Here is a 26,101-nt window from a genome sequence, read left to right as displayed (position 1 = left end):
CCTCTACTCCAGTGGGCGGCCGGGCGGGTGGGGGGGGGGGGGATTTCCTTCCTACCCGGCAACAGCCTGCCGCTCGTGCCTGCATCCAATGGGAGGCCACCTCCGCCTCCGGCTCCCTCACCTGCGGCCAATGAGAGGCCACCTCCGCCATCACCTGCGGCCAATGAGAAACCACCTCCGGCTCATTTTTCTTCCAAAGAACGTTCGTTCAAAGCTCCTCCCAACTCCCCCCTTCCTCCGGGAGAGGGTACCCTCTCCTCCGTTAGCGCCGTTTGCCTATGGTGCGCAGACTTGGCTTGCCACGATGGCAGTTTGCGCTTTCCAGAATAAGCCCATCCGCCGCTGGATAACCTCGGCCGTTTACTGTTTTAAGGCTGACAAGAGGTTTTCTGCGCGGTGGAGCGGCTTAATGAGTAACAGGGATGTCCCCGGTGACGCACCACCCCACCCGGTACATGAGGAAGGAACTTTGGGCGGAGTTGGGGTCAGCCTTCCCGGAACGGGGCAGGGAGGGGACAGCGGCGGGCGGGTGATCCGGACTCAGAGCGCAGACCCAGATCCGAAATTGACCTTGCGGGTACCTCGCGCAGGTGAGTGCTCCACGCCGGGCTTGGGGTTCCGCTTTCGGGAACCATGCTTTCGTGTCACCTGCTGGGGAGGTGACTCAGCCTTTGGCTGGGAAGGACATGCGGGTAGCAGGGTGCGCGGGGAGGTCGAGCAGGTTGCGGGGAGGATGAACAGGGTGCGGGGAGAGGTAGGGAGGAGATGCGACGAGGGGGAATATACCGTGAAGGCGTGCGCAGAGGGTGCCCCGGGAGCACCGCGCGCGGGGAGGAGGAGCAGGGCGCGCAAGGAGGATGAGCGGAGCGCAGGGAGGACGAGCAGGGAGCGGGGAGGGTGGGGGGAAAGTTCAGGGAGGGGAGTATACGGCGAGGCCGTTCGGGGAAGGTGCGCCGGGAGCAGCGCGCGCGGGGAAAGGAGTGCAGAGAGAGGGTGCGCAGGACGTAGGAGCTGGGCGCTTGTGGAGCTGGGTGCGGGGTTGGTGGAGAGCAGATTCAGGGAGCGGCGTACTCTGAGAGGGCTGGGGGTAGGGTTCTCCGGGAGCAGGGCGCGCAGGGAGAGCTCCCAGAGGGTGCGTGGGGAGAATGATCTGGGAGAGGGATGGGGGTGCATTTGGGAGCAGGGCGCGCAGGGAGAGCGCTCACGGTGTGCTGCGCGGAGCCGAGAAAGATGCGCTTCCTGACCCCACCACAGCCGCCGGGCTCCCGGACCCCCAGCCCGCGCAGAGCGCAGCGGGTGTGGCCTCTGGTGGTGGTGGACAGAGTGGGGACTGGCTTCTCCGCAGCCCAAACCAGAGAATACCTAGAACTACCCTCTTTTCTTTGGGGGGTGGTAAGTAAAGTTACTATTTGGAGGATGATTTTTGCTCTTTAAATTTTTAAAAAAAATTTTGGGGTAGGCTTGAGGAGCCCATTTGCTTTATTTTGTCACTCACCGGTGCGGCCATGTCCCGTCCAGCAAGCAGAAAGGAGCTGCGGGGAGCTGGGAAGGGAAGACTTTTACAGGCACAAAGGGGAGGATTTGGGGGGCCTGAGGGTGGGGGCAGAGGGACCTGACCCGACCAGATGAAAGTTCCTGTGAAAGGAAAGTGTTGTTACGGCGAGGTCATCTTCCTCTGGGGGAGGGGCGGGGGTCTGTCACTGCTGTGACCAGGTGATCGCGGGTGGACTGGTTAAAGGTCACATTTCTGAGAGGCGGATGGGTTAAAACTGTCAAAAGTTCGGAAAGAACAGCAGTAAAGCCGCTGATTCACCAGAGTAGCAATTAGTAAGTTTATCCTGCGCGCCAGGAGGAGACAGTTTGCAAATGGGGGCGCTCAAAGGAGCAGGGACCCCGGGGTTTTAAAGGTAGGTCGGGCTCCAGCGCAGCGGGGAGTCAGCCGCTGTTCTTCACGGGGCATCGCTGCAAAGTTAGCATCTTCTTAACCCGTAGGGGATTGGTCCCGGTTACATCACCGGGGACCAGTCATCATCAGCCATCTCTGGGGGAAACTGTTTCCTTCTCTATTTCCAGAGGCTTAAGGAAGAAGTGGTTGGGGTCAAGTTAGTCTTGCAAAAGAAAACTTTGTATGACTAACCCTTTCTTCTGCTTGGATTTTTTTCTTTTCTTTTCTTTTCTTTTCTTTTCTTTCCTTTTTTTTTTTTTTTTTTTGAGGCTGGTCTCCCATTTGGTTTCAATTTAACCAATATTAGGTCTTGGTTTGCTGTCCTGAGGCAAGTGAGTTCATTTTGGACTCCTTTTCTTTTACTTTTCTTCCTTCTCCTCTCCTCTCCTCTCACCCCCCCTCCCCTCTTCCCTTACTTTTCCCTTTCTCTTTCCCTCTTTGTCTCTCCTTCCTCTTCCCTCCCTCTCTCCCTCCCTTCCTTTCCTCTTTCTTTTCTTTCTTTCCTAAACCTGGGGAGCACCAGTGGATGGGAGCACGCATTGGGCCAGCGCTGAACAAGAGTTACAGTATAAACACTGTCATCCGTCTGTCTGGCAGGTGTGAAGAGAAACCACAGTTAAAAATGACAGGGTAGAGATAGAACTGGCACGGGGCGTGTGTCCTTTCACAGTTTGTATCTCTGATAACCTGTCCAGTGGCCTGGAAGCGCCCACTGGGGAGACATTGCACAGCCTTACAGGCTGTCCATAGATCTGTCTCCCTTCCAGGGCAGGGCTTGGCCTGGTGACCCGCCTGATGACTCAGGTCTCTGGCAGCAGTCTCCCTGGCTGGCTTGGAACTGGCCATGAGGCCAGAGCTCAGCCTGGCACCCGCACCCTGCACCCCTCACCCGGCTGCCCCTTCAATGGGGAGTGACCTAGAAATGCAAAAATCTGGAGAGCTGGGCTGCTTTGAAGGCCACTGGGTCAAGCAGTCTTCAGGCTGCCAGATCCTCCCCCTCCCAGCACTCCTGCTCCTCCTCCACCCTGCCCAGCCCTGCTCAGCTAGCCTCAGCCAATCTGCCCTTTTCCTCTCCTTTTTGGAGGCCAGGCTTCTAGCTCTTTCCACATTAACTTCATGATCCCACAGATCACATTCTTAGCTCCAGGGCTTTCCACACCTGTAGGCACTGCATAATGTTTTAGTTATAAATAATAATAAATTAGCTTTTTACCTGGGCTTTTGTCCAAGAGGACTTTGTTTTCTTTGGTGATCATAAAATTAATACAAACTCATTGTTAAGAAAATGAAACTAGGGGTGTCTGGCTGGTTCTGTCCATGGACAGTGTGACTTTTTTTTTTTTTTTTTAAGATTTTATTTATTTATTTGCCAGAGAGAGACACAGCGAGAGAGGGAACACAAGCAGGGGCAGGGGCAGAGGGAGAAGGAGAAGCAGGCTCCTCGCCAAGCAGGGAGCCTGATGTGGGTCTCGATTCCACTGGGGTCATGACCTGAGCTGAAGGCAGACGCTTAATGACTGAGTCACCCAGATGCCCTGAGAGTGTGATTCTTTTTTTTTTTTTTAATATTTTATTTATTTATTTGACAGACAGAGATCACAGGTAGGCAGAGAGGCAGGCAGAGAGGCAGGCAGAGAGAGGAGGAAGCAGGCTCCCTGCTGAGCAGAGAGCCCGATGCGGGGCTCGGTCCCAGGACCCTGGGATTGTGACCTGAGTCAAAGGCAGAGGCTTTAACCCACTGAGCCACCCAGGCGCCCCGAGAGTGTGACTCTTGATCGGCCCTGTGTTTGAGCCCTGAGCTGGGTATAGAGATTACTTAAATAAATAAAACTTAATAAAAAGATATAACAGATTTATGTATAAGAATATATATATATAAGATATATATATTTTATATATGTGATATGTATAAATCTTATATATAAGATATATAAGAATATATATAAGAAATATATATCTATATATATATAAGCACAAATATAAAACAGGAAGTGAAACTTTCAGCTTTTCCTACTCTATAAACATTGACCATTTTCCTCCCTCTCTCTCTCCTATACATACAGACAGACATGCTCATTTGCTTTCGAACTGTGTTCATTCAAAAACGTTTTATAGGGGCGCCTGGGTGGCTTAGTGGGTTAAGCATCTGCCTTGGGCTCAGGTCAGGGTCCCAGCATGCTGGGATCAAGCCCATGTCGAGGTCCCCAGCTCCCTGATCAAGGGGGAGTGTGCTTCTCCCCCTGCTCCTTGCTCTCTTTCTCTCTCAAATAAATAAAATCTTTTAAAAAAATGCTTTATAAACATTTATATACACTGAGTGTTTTTTACACTGAGTGTAAACTATCTGATTTTTAGTTTTCTGGGTTACAACTAAGAACAACCCCAAGGAAACCAACATCAGCTATGGGGTTTGTATTTTTACGAGTTGGATGGGGAGCAGTTGCACTGGGAGCCCCGATGCTCACAGCGGAGGCTCTTCCCCAGGGAGCCTGAGAGCCAGACCCAAGCCTGGATTTCTCTGAGCGGCTGAAACTCCGTGGCAGGTTGTAGGGACACCTTCCCGTTGTGTATATAAGCACATAGGGTCCTGGGGAGGTAGGAGGAGACTGTCTTGGGGAAGTGGATGCGTCCTTCCCTGGGGGAGAAGGTGGAGGACCCCTGGGCAGTGTTGGAAGCAGTGCTGCCTCTACTGGCCTCCGGGCTGGTACCCTCCTGGGGTGCTGGTCCCGCATCACTCAGCTGTGGAGCCCTTGGCTGGGCTGTGGAAGAGCTCTCTGATCTCCATGGAAGCTCCCTCCCTCAGGACAGAGGGACACCAGGGACAGCCCTCATCCAGGGCGATGATGCTCAAAGATTAGACTTTTGAAACACAGCTTTGGGTCAGTGTGTCCTTCTGCACTGACAGGATATTGCCCTGGTCACCATCTTGCTCCCTTGCTGGCCCTCTCATGTCCTTGGCTCCCCTCAATTGTTGGTTCCAGCAATTTGCCTTCGACCCTGAATTCCCACCCACCCTGTTTCCCCCCAGCAAGCTTTATCTCTCACTTTTCAAACCCGCTTCTTGAAGACACGTCAAGCTTTATTTCCCCCATGGGGTGACTCCCACAACTGCCTTGTGCTAAACCATGGTGTCACAAGTGAAACAGCCTGCCTTAGCCCCATGCCTAGTGGGTGACAGTGTCATCTTGGCTAGACCCAGGCATCCCCACCAGCCTCATCCCAGTACCACCTTCCAGTCAGTCCTTCAGATTTCATCTTTGAGATCCAGAATGTACCCCACTTTTCTGTTCTTAGCACATCTCTGCTCAGGCTTGTGTCCCTCCAGCTGTCCTGGAATCATGTGTTGAGGAGAAAATCTTCTATCCTTTTAGGTGAAGTTCTTGGGGGCTGCAAATTAAAATGACAAAAGACATAATAGCAAGAGAAAAGATGGATTTTTATTTATGTCTACAAAGGGAGTTAACAAAAATGTGGCTTGGGGAGGTGGTTAGAATGTGGGGGCTTCTTTACCATCTGAATAGGGCGTGGGGGGTGCAGAAGGACACTTCTGGGAGAACAAATGGCTTCTGGGGGAGCACAGAAAAGCAACTTAGGGAAACAAAGCACTTTGGAAAGATTAATTTTTTTCTCAGGAAAATAGATAAGATAGTGACAGTGTCTGCTCAGGTTTTTCTCAGAGAAGAGATTATGGTTGCTCTCTGGGAGCTAATTCTTAATGATTGCGTTCTTTCAGGAGGCTTCACCTGTAGGCAGACAAGGGATTTCAGGAGCTCAAATCTCTGTCATTCCCCACCTCTACCTTTCAGAGCCACCCTCCTGCCCCCATCTTGGGACACACTGCCTGAGCACATGGCCTTTGACCTTTCCCCAAGGTCAGTCACTGACGCAGGCCAAGCTTAACCCTTTCTGGCATCTTAGGGAGAGTTAATGCCTTTTCTAGTGATGTTGGTAAATGCATGAAGCTTCCCTCCAGGGAGCTAACAGCACCGTGTAGTGTAAGCACGTCTGTCCATGCACCTTGCTTTGCACTAGCAGCCTTGTTGGTGGGGGATGAGGAGGGAGCTAGTCACCCCGAGCCTTTCACGGATGGACAGTACGGCAGCGGACTAACTCAGGGACCGCCTTTTGCCAAGTTGGCATCTCTGGGCTGCACGGGAAATAGGAAGTGGAATGGGCACTAGGGTTTGTTCTGAGATGCCCAGACTGGAAGTCCCGTTTTCTACCAACAAGCATGTATTGTTAGGGAAGGTGTTATTTGTATCATCTGTGCAAGGGGAAATGTCTGGGGTGTGTGATAATTTTAAATCAGCTGAACCATTGAAACAGCCTTCCTCAGAAATCTGCCCTAAATCCTACCCATGACCTCTCTTGGCTAGATTGCCCTGGAGGGGTGTTTGGAAACCCTCATCACCCATTTCCTCACTGAGCACCCAGCCCTCCCACAGAAGCTCCCTCCTCTGGCCCAACACCTTTTGTCTGTGATCTAAGTTGTGAGGCGGAGATAAGTGGGCACTGGCGGATGCTGGGGGCAGTGGACCCTGCAAACGGGGGCTCCTCCTCCTTTCCTACACTAAACCCCAGTGGGGCAAACAGGACTGCAGTGCTGACAAGCCGAGTTCCTGAATCCTCTGAAGGTTGGAAGAACACAATATAACTTTGCTCATTTTTTGCCAAGTGGGAAACTTGTTTGGAAATACATTATTACCTCTTTGCTTCTCATCACCAGGGGCTGCTTTTCCAAGAGCCAACACCTGCTTCTCACCATTGCCGGTTCACCCGTGGCCGCTGGAAGAAGCTAGGTGAGTGGGCAGCTACCCACAAGGGCAGATGGGCTCCAGGTTTCCACCCCTGCTTGTCCCGAAAAGTGAGGTACCTCCTTTACCTCCTCCTGGCTTCGACTTTTGTGTGGGCGGGGGTGGGAGGGGTACTGGTAGAATGTGCCCCTTGGAGAGGGAGATGCATCTTTGATCCTTAAGCCCGCACTGGCCATGCAGGCCTTGTCTGTGCGTTAGCAGGGATCTTTCTGTTCAGAACATTGCTGAAGTCTGGGGTTTTCTCAGCCCCAAGCTGGTTCAATCTTTTACCGAGTGCAGGACGGGGTCCGTTTTGGGGAGGCTCACAGCCTAGAAGGGATGCCAAGGGAAGCGGGCCAGGCGGACTCAGGAAGTGCTGAGCTCGGAGGCTGTGCAGGGCAGGGACTGGGCAGGGAGATGTTTCCTCTGCTTCAGAGACAAGAAGAGCAAGCAAGTGTGGGCGGCGGCACTTTCTCTCCATGCCAGACAGGATGCTTTCTCTGAAGCTTCGTTTCCTTTTTTTGGATTCTGTCTGCTGCCCCTTGGGAGGGCACAGTCTAATAGGTCTAACTCTTCCTCTTTTGCTCCTGGTGCCCTGCAGAAGAAAAATTAGCCTCCTGGAGGGTGCTGGCTTTAGGAGGAAGGGGCTTCTGTGAGCAGTACTGCTCTCACTGGGGAGTGCTGTCGGCCTGCGGGCCAGCTGTGGCCCTACTGATGCAGCTGTGACACCCCAAGGCCCCTCTCGGATCTCTGTGGAGACATGAGAGCCCGTGGAGAGGGAGGGCAGGAGGGGGGGCCCCAGCGGGCAGCCCGGGGCCAGTCCCTGCAGGGCGCTGCTGATGGTTGCACTTCCTGGAAGCCAGACTCGGACGAAGCCTGGCTGTCTGCGTGAATTTGTGTGATCAGTGCTGTGCTTGCTTGCCTGGAATCAGGGCCAAAGATTCTGATCACCCATGACAATTCGGACACACGTCTGGGTTTCCTACCGCTGATTCTGCAACGTCCAGTGCAGCTCACTTTGGACACCATCTGCCCGGAGGCACAGTCCGACCCACAGGTCCCGGGTCGGTCCCCCAGCACTGCCCTCCCTGATGCCAGCCCCACGTCCAGGCTGTCACCTGGGTCCTGAGTGACCAGCCACAGACCAGACGTTCCCACGGCTCCTCCCTGTCTTGATGAAGTCACTGGAGCGGCTCACAGAACTCGGAGATAGGGTTTACTCCCTGCATCATCGGTTTGTTATCAAAGGAACAGAAGAGCTGCCCTGACGGGGTCTGGGGAGGGGGCGCGGGGCTCCCATGCCCCCCCAGGGCCCACGGTCCCCTCATCTCCAGCTGCTCACCAATCCGGGAGCTCTCCAGATCCTGTCCTTTTGGGTTTTCTGGGGGTTTTGTTACATGGGCGTGATTGATGAGTCATTGGTCATTAGTGATTGATTCAATCTGCAGCCCACCCCAGAGGTGGGGGGGGGGTGGGGCTGAAACTGCCAAAGACCTCTAACCAGGTGATCGGTTTCCCTGGCAACCAGCCCCCATCCTTAGGCAGTTTCCCACTATCAGGTCATTAACAAGAGACATCTTCCTGCTCTCCACTCCTAGGAAATGCCAAAGGTGTTAAGAGCTCCAGGCCGGAGAGGGGATGAGGACCCGGAGCTGTTGACCCTGGAATAGCCATGATCTGAGCTAGGCAGATCTGCTCATGTGTGGATTTCTTTTGATAAATACACAAAGTGCTATCAATGTATTTTCTCTTGCTTATGATACTTTAAATAACATTTTCTTTTCTCCAGCTGCGTCATAAGAGTGTGGTATAAAATACATATAACATACAAAATAACGTGCTCACCACGCGCTACTGTTTCCTGGAAGGCTTTCGGTCAGCGACATGCTGTTAGTAGTCGTCACGTTGTTGAGGAGTCAAACGTCAGAAGCACCAGGTGGATTCCCACTGGAGGGGAGTGTCCGTTCTCCTAACCCTCTGACTCTTGGCTTCAGCTTGGTCATGATCTTAGGGTCCTGAGATGGAGCCCCGTGGGACTCCACGCTCAGCGGGGAGTCTGCTTGACTCCTCCTCTGCCCCTCGTTCCCCTCAGATAAATTAATGAATAAATCTAAAAAAAAAAAAAAAAGAAGAAGGTAAAACTGACAGTTACTTTGCCAGTAACAGGTGGGGGGTGTATTAGGGAGCAAAAGAGAATTAGTACCCTGGGCAAGCGAGCTGTTGTGAAACCAAGGGCCAGCCCCCGAGGACAGAGGACAAGCATGCATTTCAGGGAGAACAGGGTCAGGGGATGAGGAAAGCTTCTCTTTCTCAGGCTGGGGCAGTAGAGCAGCGTCACGGGCAAGGTCATGTCCACGTCAGCTGTCGTCTGCCTTGTCCTGCCAGGTCTTTGGTTGACCTCGAGCGTTGGGCTTCCCGGGACCATCTCAGAGAGAGAGTCCGGGGGTTCCCAAGCAGGCAGATCTGAGATGCAGAATGAGTAAGGACTGTGCCTTTGACCGACGTGTTTGCAGGGTCTCCGTGCAAGTTGCCACTTGAGTCTCCGTAAGGCCCTTAGTGCGTTTGAGCACCTCTGAGGTTTGAGGGTGGTGTGCACAGCGGAAGTGTCGTAAAACCAGCCAGACTTGCTGAAGCACCTGACTGGTAAGATGGTCTTCCCCCGGCACAGTGTAGGCTCATCTGTCCTCAGGGCATCGTAGCCACAGAAGAGGTGTTGGCCTGTCCACAAGGCAAGGCTTCGATCCAGTAGGGAAACGTACAAACCATGACTGAAACAGATTTGTATCCGTGACATGGAGGGATCTGGGTGTAGCCCATTGGCCAAACCTCATGTGGTCCATTAGGCAGGACGGGTATGTTTCCCGGGACTGTATTTTGGACAAATGGGATAAACAGGGTCCCCGTCAATATTGGTTCATGAACACTGTCCTTTTCACAGTAAATCAATGGTTTAATGTGTGTACGGTTGTAAGTACTGGGAATTTAAAATTTCTGGTAGGTCCAGCTTGTTACTTGGTCTAAACCCCAATTCTCTGTTTTATCAAACCAACAGTTATTAGATTTCCAATACTGATTTAACTTTTCTGGGGCCAATTGTTGGGGATCTCTGGTCCATTTTTCGTAATTGTCATTTGGAAAAGCATTTCTTTGGAATATGACAGAGGTCTGGCTGTTGGACTCCTTTGGGGCAGCATTTGGGTGGAAATATCAATGGGGTGGTGTCCTTGGGGCTTCAGGGAGTTGATTCTAGAAGGCCCCAAAACCTTAGCAATAGCTCAAGCCATCAGCAACAACATGGCGCCCAATAAATGTTGGACCTAGGAGTCATTTTTAATCTTCTCCATGAAGGTAAGAAAACCTGTTGCCCCATTCCCAAGTCCAGAGCTTCCTTCCCAAAATCATAGCGACTGTCAGCATGAATGTTTGTGGTTTTGCCCATGACTGAAACACAGCTCAGGTAAGGGCGTATGAGTCACCATTTGGGCGGAAGTAGCCAGAGTTAAAGGTCCTGCCTCAGCGACTCCCAGGGATTTGCAACAGCAAACCCAGTATGATATCTCATCCTTTAAATAAGAAACCATCAGGAAACCGTGAAAAGTCTGCACTGGTTAGAGCAGGTCCCTGGAAATGGTTACCAGGAGTCACCAGGTGATCTGTCCAGGTGAAGCTGTCCTGGGCGGGGAGGGGTTTATCCTGGAAGGAGGGGAGAAAGATGAGGCTCCTGGGACCAGAAAGAGTTATTGTTGTAAGAGGAGTGGTTACCAGGAGGGTGTCATAGGAGGTGAGGAGACTGGCTGAAAAGTCCTTTAAAAAAATAGATAAAAGATTTTATTTATTTGAGAGAGAGAGAGAGAGATGAGATAGTAACAGCATGAGTGAGGAGGAGAGGGAGAGGGAGAAGCAGACTCCCCAATGAGCAGGGAGCCTCACATGGGGCTCCATCCCAGGGCCTTAGATCATGACCTGAGCCAAAGGCAGACGCTTAACCTACTGAGCCCCCCAGGAGTCCCCTAACTAAAAAGGCTTGAATGTCAGGAGAATTTGGCAGGGCTTCTGTGTGGGGCACAGGTAGGGTGACAATTTCTGCAGTGACCTTAACTAACAGGGCAGTAGCAGGAATGGCCCTGAGGCCAGGGGTATGGCCCCCAGCCACAGGGCCTAATTTTTGGCTTTGATGCCATGGTGGTCCCTGTGTTTTTGGAGGTGAGCACTCCAAGGGTATCCCCTTCCCGGAGGGAAAAAGGCTGTTGATATTTAGGATGTCTGAGGGCAGTGCATTTGGTTAGACTTTCTTTAAAGTCTCAAAGACCATGTCGTCTGCCTCTTTCCAAATAATAGGGTCAAGTCTGTCCTTTTTTAGTAAAGATTATACAGCCTGAGCCATGAGGGGCAAGTGTGGAATCCAGTGTGGAAAATAGCCAGCCAGCCCTGGGAAGCCTCCTGATTGGCGCTTGGTTTTCAGTTTTGGGAAATTCAGGAAGCCTTCGAGTCTGCCTGGGTCCCCATCAAGTCATCTTTTGGAGACCAGGTACCATAAACACTGAGCCTGGCTTGGTGGAAACCGCAACTTTTCTTTGGAGACTGTAGGTCCGTTTCAAGTCAGAAGTTTGACGGGGGACACCGCCTCCCTGTGAAGACGTCTGGGAAGGGAGCGGAAGAGCAAATGCTCTACACGTTGTAACCAAGACCAGCCTGTTGAAAACTTTGTGTCATCCAAGTCAGCCTTTGAAGGACTCTCGGGGTCACCCTGGGGCGTGACTGCCAGGGTGTCCTGTTGATCTCCCCAAGCGAAGGCAGAAAGACGCCGGCTATCCTTACCTACCGGAGTTCTAACCAAGCACCCCGCAGGCCAGTTACCGTGGAAACTTCGCTTGCAGTGGGAGTGGGTGCCAGCAGCACGTAGGGGTTAGGAACAGCAGGGGCCTGAGGGGTCCCTGCTCAGGGGCCCAGACAAAGGTCCGTCCCTGGCTGCTGGGTTTCCTCCCAGGTAAAGCGGGGGTGTGACAGGGACTGGTACAGGGGATCGTGAAGCCCTGAGCCTCGAAATTCTCTGTCATGGGCTTGAGGCCCTGAAGGGCTTCTGTATTTTTAGGGCATTGGTTAATTCTAGGGAGAGGTTTTGAGCGCTCTAGCTGAATCTTGGGAGCTGCGCTGTGGATTTTACCAATATCAGCTGAGGATTTTGCCCAGAAAGAGGGTGTTAGCTGATCCAGTAGAAATAAATGATGGGTGTTCCCAGACTCCGTGATGGTCCCGCCAGAGGCAGAGCAGATAAGACATCAGAGCGTCATCTAATCCCCTGGTTGGCTAATTTGATCGCTGCCGTCAGATTCTAGAATTATCTTCCCCTTCAGGGAGAAAGGAATTCTGGCACGATACTTTTGTAAGGAATCCCAGCCCAGGGAGTAGGGGCGGAGGGGCTGAGGAGAAAAGAGCGGGTGCCCCTCCGAGGGAGTGGGTTCAGAGGCGGGAACCTGCTGAGGTCGGTGGGAGACCCCCAATGTTTGAAGTGTGTGCCCCTCCGAGGGGCTGCTCTGCCGCCGTGGGGCTGGGCACTGAGCATGTAGGTCCGGAGTCACTAAGGAGGGAGATGCATTCCGAATCTGGAGAGTGGCTTCCCTGAGTTCATTAAAGAGCCCCAGCCCTGGGAACGAATCGGAGGTCAAAGAGCTTAAATCTCGAAGAGTCCTTCCTCTGTTGTCCCGGTCCCAGGCAGTGACAGCAGAAACTAGGCTTTTTGCTCAGGGGCCTTCACCGGATGGATGTGAACATTGGGCATTTAGTGGCCTTTCCTGTAGGTGACTCAGCTAGGGTGTGAGCAAGCTGGTTTGCCAGGGTCATTGAATCTGGGGGCAGACCTTGTTTCCCACTCTATCCTGCGCCTTTTAATGAAAAGTAAAAGATCCCACATCAGCCCACTCATGAACACAGAGTTAAAAGGAAGACCGGAATTTTCGTTAAAGTCAGTTTGGAGTTGGTCGTAACATTCGGGAACGGGTCCATCGGGCGTCTGTGTGCAAGCCTGAGGTCTGCGCCACGCCATTGTGAGTGCTCGGTGACGACGTCCTGCGAATGTTCTAGCATCTTGCCAAGATTCGGGTTCTGTTTGTCTAAAATCCCACTCAGGGTGTTCCCATTGGGCTGGTTTCATCCAGTGCTTGGGCTGGCCCTCAGCCAGAAGCTGGTGGACCACGTGCTACCAAGCCCAGAAACCTGGTGGGTCAGGCTGAGTCGCTGTTAAATTTTTCAGCCAACCCATGGGGGGCCTCGGGCACTTCAGGGAACTTCTTTACCTCAAAGTTCAGCCTTAGTCCAGGGAACTTAGAAAGGGGGGGGGTATGTGTACATCCCCAGAAGACCTAGCTTCGAAGGAACGGGGGTTTTGATAGGTTCGGGAGAGGAGGGAGTAGAGGGAGCGTCAGAGGAAAAGAGGGTTTGACAGAAGGATGACAAGGCTAGGGGTGAAGATAGGGCAGAAGGCTCCAGGGCCTGAGGGCAAGATGGCAGCCTTGCCTCTGTGGACAGAGAAATGGGGGAGGGAAGAGGTCTCAGAAGACCCCTCTTTCTCCTTTTTATTTTTATTTTTTTTATATTTTAAGATTTATTTGAGAGAGAGAGAGAGGGAGGGAGAGGGACCGGGGGCAGGAGCAGAGGGACAAGCAGATTCCAGGCTGAGTGCAGAGCCCGACCTCGGGGCTCGATCTCACGACCCTGAGATCATGACCTGAGCCGAAATCAAGAGTCAGTCCCTCAACTAACCCAGCTACCCAAGCGTCCCCCTTTCCCCCTTTTTAATTGTTTGCCTCATTTAGTTTACAAACTGTATTTCAGAGAGAGGCAATTCTGGATTCTGATAGCGCTTGGAAGCTTCAAAGTACCAATTGTAGAAGGAATCTCGTTTCATTTTGTCAATTTTAGGACCGAGGTCGTCCAATTCAGCTTTGAGAAAATTAACATTGGGGAGATAGGAAGTTCCCCATGATGGCCATTGGGAGTCTGAATTACTACTGCTTAAGTCAGTCTGTTTTTTTATAAACCTGTGTGCTGAGGGACCATCATTTCTAAACCTAATGCTGGCCGCAGTTCCAGTGGTGGGGGGAAGGGGGGACCCCCTCAAAGCATTTTGATGACTGGGATCCCATTTCTTTGAGGCTTTTCAGGAACAGCCTGGTTCCAGAAGCAACAGCCGCGCCGTTTCTGGAAGGGCGGCCCAATCCCAAACAGAACTCAGACCCAAGGTCAATGTGCTTCCATCAGACACCGTCCGAATCAGACTGTAGGCCAAATGAATGTTCTCAGACCTGCTTAAAAAAACAAAACAAAACAAAACAAAAAACAAAAGAAAGAAAAATGCCAAGGCCTTGGTAAATCTGGAACAGAGCCTGAAGGGCTTGAGCACAAAGCATGGGGCTCCAAATGCAGGAGAACACTTGTCCCCAACCCCAGCGTCGGTGAGAAAGCAGTGGGCCCAGCAGCCCCGTGGCTCAAGGACCTGTCTGCTCACCAGCCCCCGAGTCTCCTCCAGCTCCCACCTCTGATCACCAAGTCACATTAACCCTAGAAAGAGCTGCAGCCACATACTTTACCAGCAGCTAATGGCTTTATTCGGGAATGAAAGCGAATTCTAATACAGGACACAGCAGCCGTGGAAACCAAGGAGAGGCACGATTTGTAAGGAGGGAAGGGGTCCGTTGGGAGGCTGTTAGGGACTGAAGCCCATCAGAGTAAGCTGGGGGTTGGAAGTGTTGTGGCTTCTCATTTTCTCTGGGTTTCAGAATTTGCTAAAAATGGTCAGTGACCACCTGTGGGGCACCTGGGGGGGCTCAGTCTGCTCAGTGAAGCATCTGCCTTGGGCTCAGGTCACCATCCCGGGGTCCTGGGATCGAGTCCCGCCTCGGGCTCCCTGCTCAGTGGGGAGCCTGCTTGTCCCTCTGCCTCTCCCCACTGCTCACGCTCTCTCTCTTACATATATAAATAAAATCTTTAACAAATAAAAGGAAAAGTCTCTCCCAGATCCTGAAGATGCATTCCTACTTTCAGTTTGATGCTGCCCCATTCCAGTAGAGTTTTGCCAAAGAAAGTGGTGAGATTTTGTATGTGCCTGGGTGTATTCTGAAATAGTACTCCGTGTTGTTTTCTCCTAGGCTCCTGCCTCCGTTGAGACAATGGCTTCCTCGGGGTCCCAGACAAAGAAAGGTGACAATCACAGGTGAGGCTCTAGCCGGCAGTGGGCCAGGTCGCATTTTTGGGGTTATTGTGATTACTTGGTGACAAACGTCTTCCCGGGGGGAACCATACAGGAACATGTTTGATTCTCCAGATGGAGACTGGGACCCAGCAGGAGAGGTCCGGAGGCCCCGACGCCGCGAGGTCTCAGCCGGACAGGCCTCTCTTGTGCAGCACGGCCCTGCTGTCCCCCAGCTCTGTCGGGGTTCTGAATCTTAAATTCTTTCTTCGTGGTTTTCCAGAACTCCGTTCCGGGATGCTGCCGCCCCGCTCACAGGTGTATCTGTGGTATTTGTGCGAGGTGGGCCACGGGAGAATTCCTGCCTTCATCATGATTCCTACATGGGCTTTGAATCCAGTGGGATTTTGGTTTCCTCGATCCCCACCCCCTGTGTCCCCCACCTGTGCCGCAGGGGATCGGCCAGTCCTGTTGGCTTCCTCTTCGACAACGCTGGGGTTGTGTGTGGCCCTTGGGGAACCCTGGAGCTGGGCTCCTGGGCCGTCTCTTGGGGAAGGATGTTCAGGCATTCCCCATGTCCTCCTTGGGCCTCCCTGGACTCTCACGTGGTGGAGATCCCGCACGGACCCCATCCTTCTCCATCCCTCCCTGGAGGCTGGGATGGCCATTCTCATGGACCAGACCGCAGAGATAAAGTTTTAACCGTTCCAAGTCACTGCAACCCAAACTTCCCTGTCCCCTTTCCGGGCCCCTCGGATGCTGGTGGAGGGGTGGGGTTGAAATGAGGCTGAGAAGGGAGCGTGAGGCATCAAGGGCATAGACGGGACTCAGCTGCACTCCCCCTGCCCTGCCCTGTGCTTGGTCACCGCCCTGCCCTCCCTTACCACTGCCATCACCAACCTCTGGCCTCTTGCCATGGTGTTGGGAGCTCAAAGGCCAGCTCAGGGGTGCAGCCTCTTGTGAAAAAGTCTAAGTTTTTCAAGATTTTATTTAATTTTAGAGAGAGAAAGAGTGGGGGGAGGGGCAGAGAGAGAGAGAATCTTGGGCTGACTCCCTGCTGAACGTGGAGCCTAACACAGGGCTTGACCGCCCAACCCTGAGATCATGACCAGAGCAGAAACCAAGAGTCAGACGCTCAACCGACTGAGCCCTCAGGCACCCCTCCTTTTTTCTTTTTGGAAAGATACTAATCTTGAAAGTGAGCCTCTAGGGTGGGGATAGTGCCAGCTCCCAGCTTCTGGCTGCTTGTGACCTTTCAGTGCAGAAGTACTTGCTGGCCTGGAATTAGTAACATTGTGTCTGCAGCGAGGTCAGCACCTCCTGCCCCCCCCCCCCCCCCCCCCGGCCCCGGTATGGCTCTGTCCTCCTTGTGCCCAGCCCAGGGCCCCGTGTGGGTCCCTGCCTCCGTCCCTGCCCCAGACTCCCGCCCTCCTCTCTTCCAGTCCCGGAGCTCCTGTCCCCATCCTGCGCCAATTGTCACTCATTTCTCATTTCCTTTCCGAAGTAGGTGTTCCAGGAGTATTTGTGAAATGAATACAGTGACTGGAAACTGTATCTAGAATAGAGAACCAGGTTTCCAAGTAAGGTCTTTGATGTGTTACTTTAGAACCTTTCCAGAAGTCCACTGAAAGCTGTTCTGGTTCCTTGGGCTACGTGCCCAGTTGCTGTGCTTGAAAACCATTGCCGTCCATCAGTTAGAGCCTGTTTCCTTCCCCTTCTCTACCTGGAATCAGAGAGCGAAAAGAAGTTGAAATATGTTGAAATACGTGGCAGAGTTGTCGCAATCACGTCCTGTTTTGTTAGCTCTGACTCTTCCCGTCAGCCTGCACTCAGTCCCCGCTGTGCTCACGACAACCGGAAAGGGTGTAGGAGCCACCCATGTCAGCGATACTGTCACTAGAGGATCTTACAACATAAGGTGTGAGGTCAGAGCTTTCCTTGCAGCTGCGGGGAGTATGGGAGTGGATGAAGAGGCTGGGAGCCACCCAGGCCCCAAACCCCAAACCCCAAACCCCAGACTGACTCCGGGCTGCTGGTGAGCAAGCCAGATCCTGTCCTTCCCTGGCCCCCTAGCTCCCAGAAGCCACCGGTGCTCACTCGGGTGGCATGTATACCGCTGCTCTGACTACAGCTTACCGCTGTTTTCCCTGCCACATCTCCAGCGCCTGGGAGCAGACCCGGTCTTGAGGGGCTGGGACAGGGCTGGTGCTCTGAGTGGGTGGGGACTCGTGACTGACTTGCCAGCAGTTTACAGATGACTTGCTTTCCAGGGAAATCCCCCTGTTGTCGCCCCTGTGGCAAAAATAAGGAAGAAAGAAAGAAAGGGAAAGAAATTGGCATTATGGCTATCCAGAGCACTTGTTTGGTTGGGGAATATGTGTTTCCAGTTAGATTTTGAAATATTAGACACACCTTCTGAACACCCCCCAATTTCCCCCTGCCAAGGAAGTGGTTGCCGCCCTGGAGGCCTGAGTCACAGGAACGTCGTGCTGAGGAGACCTGCCATGTCCTTGCTTCCAAGTCACAGACAGCTGCAAGCTGCTTCTCTTGTATCTTTTCTTTCTTTTTGTTCAGAGTTAGATCGAGGAGGGAACAGATCCGTGGGTTCTGGACAGAAAGTCAGGCTCAGAAAGAAGAACGAGAAGGTCCGGAGTACACTGACTCAAGGATCCATGCATGTCCCAGCACCCCTGGGGCCCGGCAGACCAGGGTTTGGGGGAGCACTGCTGCCCATGGGAGTCAGGCAGGTGTAGACGTCAAAGGAGGTGTGTGTAAGGTTGGCAAGCTGGGTATGCAGTGTAGACCAGTACACTGCTTGTGCAAATAAAGTTTTATTGGAACACAACCCCACACATATTGCTCTCATGTGACAACAGCTGGGTTGAATCATGACAAGACCCCTGTGACCTACAAAACTAAAAATATTTACTATCTGTTATTTTATGAAAAATGTTTGCTGACCCCTGTTCTAGGCCAGCGGTGTGCTGTCTGGTAGAAATAATAACAGGAGTTGCACACCTTTTCAAGTGGAAAGTGAAAACCACTGAAAAGAAAACCAAAATGGAAAGATGTCTTATCTCATTTCGCATTTCCTTTCCGAAGTAGGTGCTCCACTAGAAATCACTCAGAAGCCCTGGCTAATGCAATAAGGCAAGAAAAATTAAATGCAAGGTGTACAGATAGGAAAGGTTATCTCTGGAAGGGACAACTAGAGGCACTTCTTTTTCCATCCGTATTTCCATCCATATTTCCTATGTGAATGTATTATTTTCAAAATAAAGCCAGGGTCATGTGTTGAATGAACTGGGGTTGGGTAGCAACTGGTTGAACTCTTTCTCTGGGGTGATTTAGCGTCTTGATCTTTGTACTTTCCTGTGCTCTTTTGAGCTCTTTCTGATGAGCCTCCAAGCAGGGGCCTGGGGTGTGAGGGAAGGGATATGGGGAAGGAGGAGGGGCAGAATGGAGACAGGGAAGGGAGAGCATTTGTGGTTCACAGCGGCCCAGCTCACCCCACTACATGCTACATGCGTCTCGCCGACACGGGGCACTTCTGTTATGGCAGCTGCTGGGCGCTTGTGCTCTGTCAACCTTTCACCTTCCTGTTTTGTATAGTGACCACCTCGTACAACCCACCAACCCAAATGTAGCAGCAATGAAAGAAGATGTCCTCTACCATTTCAGTCTCAGCACCAGCACACACGACTTCCCCATGATGTTCGGAGATGTGAAGGTAAAAAGCAAGGCTTTGAGCTTGGGGTTTGCCTTAAGGTCAGCCTCCTCGTGGATGGCATGGGTGGACTTGGCGACAGAGGACTGGATCATCAAGTGATACCTTCACCAGGGGGTCCCTTGGCTGGCTTGCCAACTCTTGATCATGGGGTCGTGAGTTCGAGTTCGAGCCCCAGGTTGGATGTGGAGATAACATTAAAATAAAATCTTAAAAAAAAAAAAGTTTTATCTTCACTAGATTTTTGCAAATTGTTACTTTTAAAATATATAAACTAATGGGTGAAAGAAGACTTAGAAGTTGGTCCCTAAGTAATCTCTTACAAGCTCAGTGTATAATGGAAACCACACACAATACATTTCCTAATGCTCCACTGAGAGAAGAGGGAAAAGGGGACACAGAACATTCTGTATAGGAGCAAGGGATAATGAGTGAGTAATTACTTGTGTCTGCTTGTGATTTGCTGTGCACACTTATCCTTCTAGTCCTTTCCCCTGCGCCTTCCGCAGAGTCCTGAGTTCCTCGGGGCTGGTTTATCCTGGCCGAGGAGTTTTGAAATGTCTGATCCCTGCGGGTACAGATGGACTCGTGTTTAGATTCAAAATCAAAACGACCGGTGGCTCAGAAATCCCTTGCTGCTCCTTGGGGTCTGTCCCAGCAGCGGCTGTGTTCATTTCAAACCATGAGCCAACTCCCCATGTGTTCTTCTTTTATAAGAGGGATTTGATCTGCTGACTTATGCTAGTAGTACTCTGCGAATTGAAGTATTAATATACTTAGTTTCAGGCCTACAATATAGCGATTCAGCAGTTGTGTGCTCAGTGCTTACCAGGATAATGTGATCATCTGTGACCAAACAATGTTATCACCGTCCTGTTGAGTACCTTCCCTACACTGTACTTTTCATCTTCTTTTGCAACTGAAAGTTTATGTCTCTTAATCCCCTTATCTCTTTCACTTTTCCACCTACCCTTTCCCCTTGGGCAACCACCAGTTTGGTGGGGGGAGGGAGAGAGAGAGGGCATGAGCAGGGAGGGGCAGAGGGCAGAGGGAGAAGCAGGCTTCCCACTGAGGCAGGACTCAATCCCAGGAGCCTGAGATCAGGCGTGGAAGGCAGATGCTTAACGACTGAGCCACCCAGGCACCCCTGCATATAACTTCTTGATTAGTGTTTTCATTTTCCTTGGGTAAATGCCCAGTAGCAGAATTACTAGATCATATGGTATTTCTATTTTTAATTTTTTCAGGATCCTCCATAGTGTTTTCCAGAGCGGCTGCATGAGGTTGCATTTCCAGCAACAGTACGCGGGTTCCCCTTTCTCCCCATCCTCGCCAACACCTGCTGTTTCATCTGTTGTTGATTTTGGCCATTCTGACAGGTGTGAGGTGGCATCTCACTGTGATTTGATTTGTAGTTCCCCAATTCCAAGTCATGTGGAGCGCCTTTTCATGTGTCTGTTCCCATTGGAATGTTTCTTTGGAGAAATGTCTCTTCAGGTCATTTTTAAAAATCAGATTATTTGGTTTATTTTGCTGTTGAGTTGTGTAGGTCTGTTGTACGTTTTGGATAGTGACTCGCACATGTCATATGCAGACATCGTCTCCCACTCAGTAGCTTTGTCATCATGTTGATGGTTTCCTTGGCTGTGATTGTGGTCTTAATTTATTTGCTTTCCATGTATTAGAATTTAACCTATATTTTTTTCCAGGCTATGGAAGCATTGTTTGTCATGTTTAGAGATGAATCATTCTTTCATCATCAAACTCCTTGAAACTGGTTTATATACATTTTCCCCGTGGGCAAAACACAATGAAAAATAAGTTTTTGTGTGTAGTGCTTTGCATAAGAAAGGTTTTCTGTCTCTGAGAGCCGACCACCCATGTGAGAGCTCCCCATTCCCCAGCCCCCACCGGGCTCCTGGCTGTTTCTATGCCATGGCCGTCTGGCTATTGGACGGCTGGGGAGGTGTTGGTTAGAAGCCCATTTTGCAGAGGGGCTGTGGGGTCCTGATCGCACAGTGAGGAGCCCGCATCATTTTATTCCAGACCTAGGCTCCCTCCAGGATGCCGACCAAGCTGTGCACAGGATGGACAGGGACTGGGCAGGCATGGAACCCAGAATTACCTCCCCAGAGAGAGCAAGGGTCTCTGGTTTTTCTGGATTGTGTGGGACGGATTCCACAGGGGGTCATGCATGGAGCCGTGATCCCATGAGCCGGTCAGTACCTCTCAAACTGGGTGAACATCGAAATCAGCAGCGTCTGAGTCACTCACAGAAGCACCCACCACAGGGCTCCCCAGACACGGTAGCTCTGGGCTGGGGCCAGGGACCTTCCTTTCCAGCAACATCTAGGTGACATTGACGTTAGTCGGGGGCCCCCATTGGAGGGAGCCCTGCTTCGAAGATGTGCACCGTGCCCGGACTAACGGGCTCTGTTTTCTGGCCGCAGTTTGTGTGTATTGGGGGAAGCCCTACCCGGATGGAGGCCTTCGCCAAATACATGGCCAAGGAGCTGGGCCTCGACCACCCAGGTGCAGAGTATCCCAACATCTGCAAGGGGACGGACCGCTACGCCATGTTCAAAGTGGGCCCCGTGCTGTCTGTCAGCGTGAGTACCTGACCTGGCGCGGGGCTCAGGCCTCAGGCTCGGCCAGCCCCCGCACCTGCCCTCTGCACCCATGGGCCGGGTCCCCTCAACCTCTGTGTCCTCTGTCAGAGTGGGCACGGCGAGCAGCCATTCAGAGCACTCCGGGGTGCGGAGACGGTGTTCGGTTCCGGGTGACGGGAGCAGGCTGTTGCTTCCCCACTGAGCCTTACGGGGCGGCGACCTGCGTCACCACCGTGTGACCTGTGTGCAGGCTTTGGCATGTCCCAAAGTCACATTTGGAAGTCCGTCTTCTCTGACTGCCAGTTTGACGGGCCGAGAGGCACCCCTACCCCGACGTAATGTGGCGTATCTCCCCGGTTCCAGCACGGCATCGGCATCCCGTCCACCTCCATCATGCTGCACGAGCTCATCAAGCTGCTGTACCACTCCCGCTGCTCCGACGTCACCGTCATCCGCATCGGCACGTCCGGCGGCATCGGTAAGTGTGCCGAGGGCCTCCGCCCGGGGCCAGCATCCCGCACACGAGGACCTGAAACCCTCCTGCGGGAGGCCCCGTGCAGGGCGGGCTTGGGGACTCGGCGCATAATCAGGAAGCAGGAAAAGAAGCTCATTCTGTTATTTTCGCCCAGCCGCTTCTCCCAACCCTCCCCCCAGAAACAGGCCGTGGAAAGTTGCTGGGCCTGCCTTGCAGGGCCTCGTCCTCCTGGGGTGATGTGCTCGGAGCCTCCTTGTCTGCCTGCCTCGCTCCCTTCTAACCGCTTCTCTGCCTTTCTCCTGTCCTCTGCGCTTCCCTATTCCTGCAAGGATTCGAACCACCGTAGGAGAAAACCAACAGGAAAATCACAGAGAGAGATGGAACACAAAGTTAAGTGTCCTTCAGTTGCCTAAAGGGTCCCCAGGCTGATCTCTGAGCATGCTTTGTTTTGTCTCTGAAAGCCACAGAGAGAGGTACAGAGGACGGGATGTGGGGCATGTTTGCTTTAAGTAAGCTACGGGCTCTCTGACTTCGACATTCCCTCCCTGGGGTTGGAGCTGCCCGAGAGAGGAGCCTGCAGTAGCCTCCCTGTCACCCGTTCCCTCTGGGAGGGGCTCGCACGCCCCAGCTTGAGGGCGATGCAGACAGCAGAAGGGGCGAGAACTCCCTGGGCTTATGAGGGAAAGATGGCCAGCAGCCGAGCACTTTGCAGGGTCAGCCCCAGGGTGGGAGCAGAACACTGAGCAGAACAGGGATCAGAATAGCACAGGAGAGAAAGTCCAGATAAATACTCAGGGAGCACGACATGCTTTGTAACGTTTCGTGGAAACAGCCGACATGGGGGCTCCAGAACGATCCCCCGGCTTTCTCCTCCCTCCTTCCTCCGTATTGAAGAAGCCCAACTTCCCATTCAGGTAAGTATCCAGAAAGCCTCACGGTCACATCCCACACAACGGTATCACAGGATCAAAGACTAGGAGTAGAGCCATGTCCCTACAAACACGAAAATGCCCCGGGAAGGTATGCCCGGCAAACTTGGGAAGCGGAACCCTAGCATGGCCGGTATCAGAGAGAGGGGATGGGCTGGGAGTCAAAAGGTGCTGGAGCTGGGTTTGGGGTGCACAGGGGTTCCTTTTTTAAAAAAATATTTTATTTATTTACTTGGCAGAGAGAAAGAACAGGAGCAGGAGGGTGAGGGACAGAGAAAGGGGGAGAAGCAGACTTCCCGCTGAGCAGGGAGCCTGACACGGGGTTCAATCCCAGGACCCTGGGATCAGGACCTGAACCCAAGGCAGACACTTAACCACGGAGCCACACATGCACCCCTGGACAGGGGTTTCCTTGGACTATTCTACCTCTGTAGTTATTTGAAATCTTAAATAATGAAAAAGCACTAAGCAGGGACCAGGTGAGGGCACTGGTCAGCTGAGTGGTGGCGTGCCAGTTACAATCAGCACGGACTGGAGGACTAGGAATATGTAACGGAATTCTTCCGTATTCTCCACGGCTCTCACGTGTGACTTCCATCATCAGAAAACAAGAATTTGATGTAGAAAATACATCCCGAGCGGTTTCCTTTTACAACCTGACCGGGTGTCCCGCGTTGTGGGGTATAGATGGGTCATTTTCCTTTCTGCGCGCACTCTGCCGTGCCCTCCCCATCTGCCCTGTGTGCCCACCACACCTGCTTCTCTCTTCAGGTCTGAAGCCTGGCTCCGTGGTCATCACCCAGCAGGCGGTGGACGCCTCTTTCAAGCCGGTGTTCGAGCAGATGGTGCTGGGGAAGCCAGTGGTTCAGAGGACGCGTCTGGACGAGAAGGTGGCGCAGGAGCTCATGCAGTGCGCTTTGGAACTGCTCACGTTCCCCACGGTCCTGGGGAACACCATGTGCACCTCAGATTTCTATGAAGGTGACGGAGGGGGTCTCCGTCCTGCTCGCGGGTCCCATCTCTTCGGTGTTTCCGCGGTGCCTAGAGGGCGCTGCTTAGGAGTGTGCAGGGCCGGGAGGGGTCCGAAGTGGGTAGCACCATCTTGGCATGCAGGTGCATACTGCGTGCCAGTGGTGAGCACACCAGGGTCAGCGTTGGTGCATTTCCACGTGTCTTCAGGGCAAGGCCGTCTGGACGGCGCTCTCTGCTCCTACACGGAGAAGGACAAGCAGAAGTACTTGAAGGAGGCCCAGGCGGCGGGCGTCTGCAACATCGAGATGGAGTCCTCGGTTGTGGCCGCCATATGTGGCGCGTGTAACATCCCAGGTAGGCCAGCGTGCGGTCACCGGGGTCCCTCATGCACAGCGCAGCCCCCAGGCCCGCGTCCAGGTCCTCCTCCCATCCCCCTCACCCGCCACCCCCCCCGGCCCACTGGCAGCACCGGCTTTCCAGCCACCCTGCCCCAACGCAAGGTTCCTTGAGGCAAGAGAAAGACCAACCTGGGCTCCGGTCAGGAGGCTGCGCACGCGGCCGTGAACCTGCTCTCAGAGCGCCTGAGGTTTCTGACTTGGGGTTAGTCCGCCCCCACGTTCCCAGGCTCCCCTGCAGCGTCCAGCGCAGCCTTCCAGAATTCCCAGACGCCGGGCTTTCGAGGGCCTTGCTCGCGAGCTGCTTTAGGAGGTGGCGGCTGGGAGGGATCGAGGGGGACAGCAGGGCACACCTGCGGGGCGGCAGAGCGGACGCCTCGTCTGCCCTGGGGAACGAGGTGAGGAAGCGGGTGCTTGGCCATGACGCGGGGTTTGCTTCTGCAGCGGCCGTGGTGTGTGTCACTCTGCTCGACCGCCTGGAGGGCGACCAGATCAGCAGCCCCCACGAGGTGCTGGTCGAGTACCAGGAGCGGCCACAGCGCCTGGTGAGCCACTTCATCAAGAAGCGCCTGGCCGCCGCCCAGAGCCCCTGAGGCTGGAAGGTGCAGGTCGTCGTGGCCGCAGACGGTCACCGTCGGGCACTGGACTGGCTCAGTCCTGAGAGCCGGGGACATGCGAGAGCTGCGGGTCCCGAGTTTGAGCCCCGCACTGGGCATAGATGTTACTTAAATAAATAAACTTGAAAAGAAATCACTGTTGAAATCTCCTTTTGTGGGGCGCTTGGGTGGCTCAGTGGGTTAAAGCCTCTGCCTTCGGCTCAGATCATGATCCCAGGGTCCTGGGATCGAGCCCCACATCGGGCTCTCTGCTCCGCGGGGAGCCTGCTTCCTCCTCTCTCTCTGTCTGCCTCTCTGCCTGCTTGTGATCTCTCTCTGTCAAATACATAAATAAAATCTTAAAAAAAAAATCTCCTTTTGCATATCTTCATGCACACTTTACACAAGGATGTGGGAACTGGGTTGCATTTCAGAGGCGAAGAATCCTGCATTAGCAGCACAGATTTTTCTAAAAGCTTCCTTGGGCTGTTTTTGACCGCATCAGCTCCGGGCGGGTTTTGTTTAAGGACGTTCCTCTGAATATTTAAAATAGTTCTGGAGAAAATTTTCAGAGTTTTGAAACCTCGTGGTTGTCAGATGCCCTTATGCATATGACTTTCTGGAATATCCTGTGCCTGCGTCATCACACGGTGATGATGCCCTGTCTGTTTCCACACTGCTGGCAAGATGGGTCTGGGTCCAGGTCCCTGTGGATGGGAAGGACACGTCCTGCTCTAAGACCCCTTGCTCTGCATGTCCTCGCCGGTGCGTTGGGCTCAAACTTTCCTGCAAGGTCGGCGACAGCCTCCGCATTCCTTAGCATCCTTCTGGAGTCGGTCACAGAGTGGTCCTGACTGGAAGGCTGAGGGTACCAGGTGGGAGAACCCAGGGTGTCCTCTCCTGTCCCAGGTGAGTGGCAGCACCACTTCTGGGGTATCCCAGCCCCACCCCCATCCCAGGGATGGTTGCTTGGGTCTTGGGACATCCCTGGCTTCTGCTGTCCAAGGTGACTTCTCCACACTTTTGAATCAATGTGGCTAATCTTTTTTTTTTTTTAAGAGAGATTTATTTATTTGAGAGAGAGGCAGAGGGAGAGGGAAAAGCAGGCTCCCCACTGAGCAGGGAGCCCGACACCACACGGGACTCGATCCCAGGACCCCGAGATCATGACCTGAGCCGAAGGCAGAGGCTTAACCCACTGAGCCACCCAGGAGCCCCTCAATGTTGCGAATTTCTGGTTTTCGGTTCTGTTGTAAATACTCAAGGTTCGGAGTGCACAGACTCCCATGGGCAGCACAGGTCCCTGCAGTCCACAGCTGGTGTGGCCTTGTCCAGGTGCCACGGGACATCGGTTCAACAAATCCGCCAGACCCTCCACGGAAGCTACTGCCATTCCAGCCCACGGATGCCCCAAGCACTCCGCCTTGGAGGAGCGAACATTTCACTGGTAAACTGAGGACAACCAGAAACCCAGG

General features: G+C 53.0%; 1 protein-coding gene across 5 annotated transcripts; it reads left to right on the top strand.

Moving 5' to 3' along the window:
- The first annotated feature begins 486 nt into the window (after positions 1–486).
- Positions 487–24,666, top strand: UPP1 (uridine phosphorylase 1). 5 transcript variants are annotated; one of them, XM_032875015.1, is made up of 9 exons: positions 487–590; positions 6,672–6,744; positions 14,883–14,947; positions 18,536–18,653; positions 21,101–21,259; positions 21,623–21,737; positions 23,435–23,644; positions 23,843–23,989; positions 24,475–24,666. In XM_032875015.1, the coding sequence occupies exons 3-9, from the start codon at positions 14,904–14,906 to the stop codon at positions 24,621–24,623; spliced, it is 942 nt and encodes a 313-aa protein (XP_032730906.1). In that variant the 5' UTR covers positions 487–590; positions 6,672–6,744; positions 14,883–14,903; the 3' UTR covers positions 24,624–24,666. The 5 variants fall into 5 exon arrangements, with proteins under 5 accessions (XP_032730906.1, XP_032730905.1, XP_032730907.1 ...); XM_032875014.1 differs by lacking the exon at positions 6,672–6,744 and having other exon boundaries at positions 515–590; XM_032875016.1 differs by lacking the exons at positions 487–590; positions 6,672–6,744 and adding an exon at positions 9,294–9,381.
- Positions 24,667–26,101: the final 1,435 nt, after the last annotated feature.

The sequence above is a fragment of the Lontra canadensis genome, unplaced genomic scaffold (assembly GCF_010015895.1).
Source record: "Lontra canadensis isolate GAN:19392208 unplaced genomic scaffold, GSC_riverotter_1.0 scaffold54, whole genome shotgun sequence".
Lineage (NCBI taxonomy): Eukaryota > Metazoa > Chordata > Mammalia > Carnivora > Mustelidae > Lontra > Lontra canadensis.
This window is presented reverse-complemented; position numbering and strand designations above follow the sequence as displayed.

What these genes read in the sequence shown, in the direction of transcription:
- UPP1 (XM_032875015.1), top strand. Translation starts at nt 14,904, where the DNA reads ATGGCTTCCTCGGGGTCCCAGACAAAGAAAGGTGACAATCACAG. An exon ending in AAGAAAGGTGACAATCACAG is followed by an intron (nt 14,948 to 18,535) that starts GTGAGGCTCTAG and finishes TGTTTTGTATAG; the next exon opens with TGACCACCTCGTACAACCCA. An exon ending in GCCCCGTGCTGTCTGTCAGC is followed by an intron (nt 21,260 to 21,622) that starts GTGAGTACCTGA and finishes CCCCGGTTCCAG; the next exon opens with CACGGCATCGGCATCCCGTC.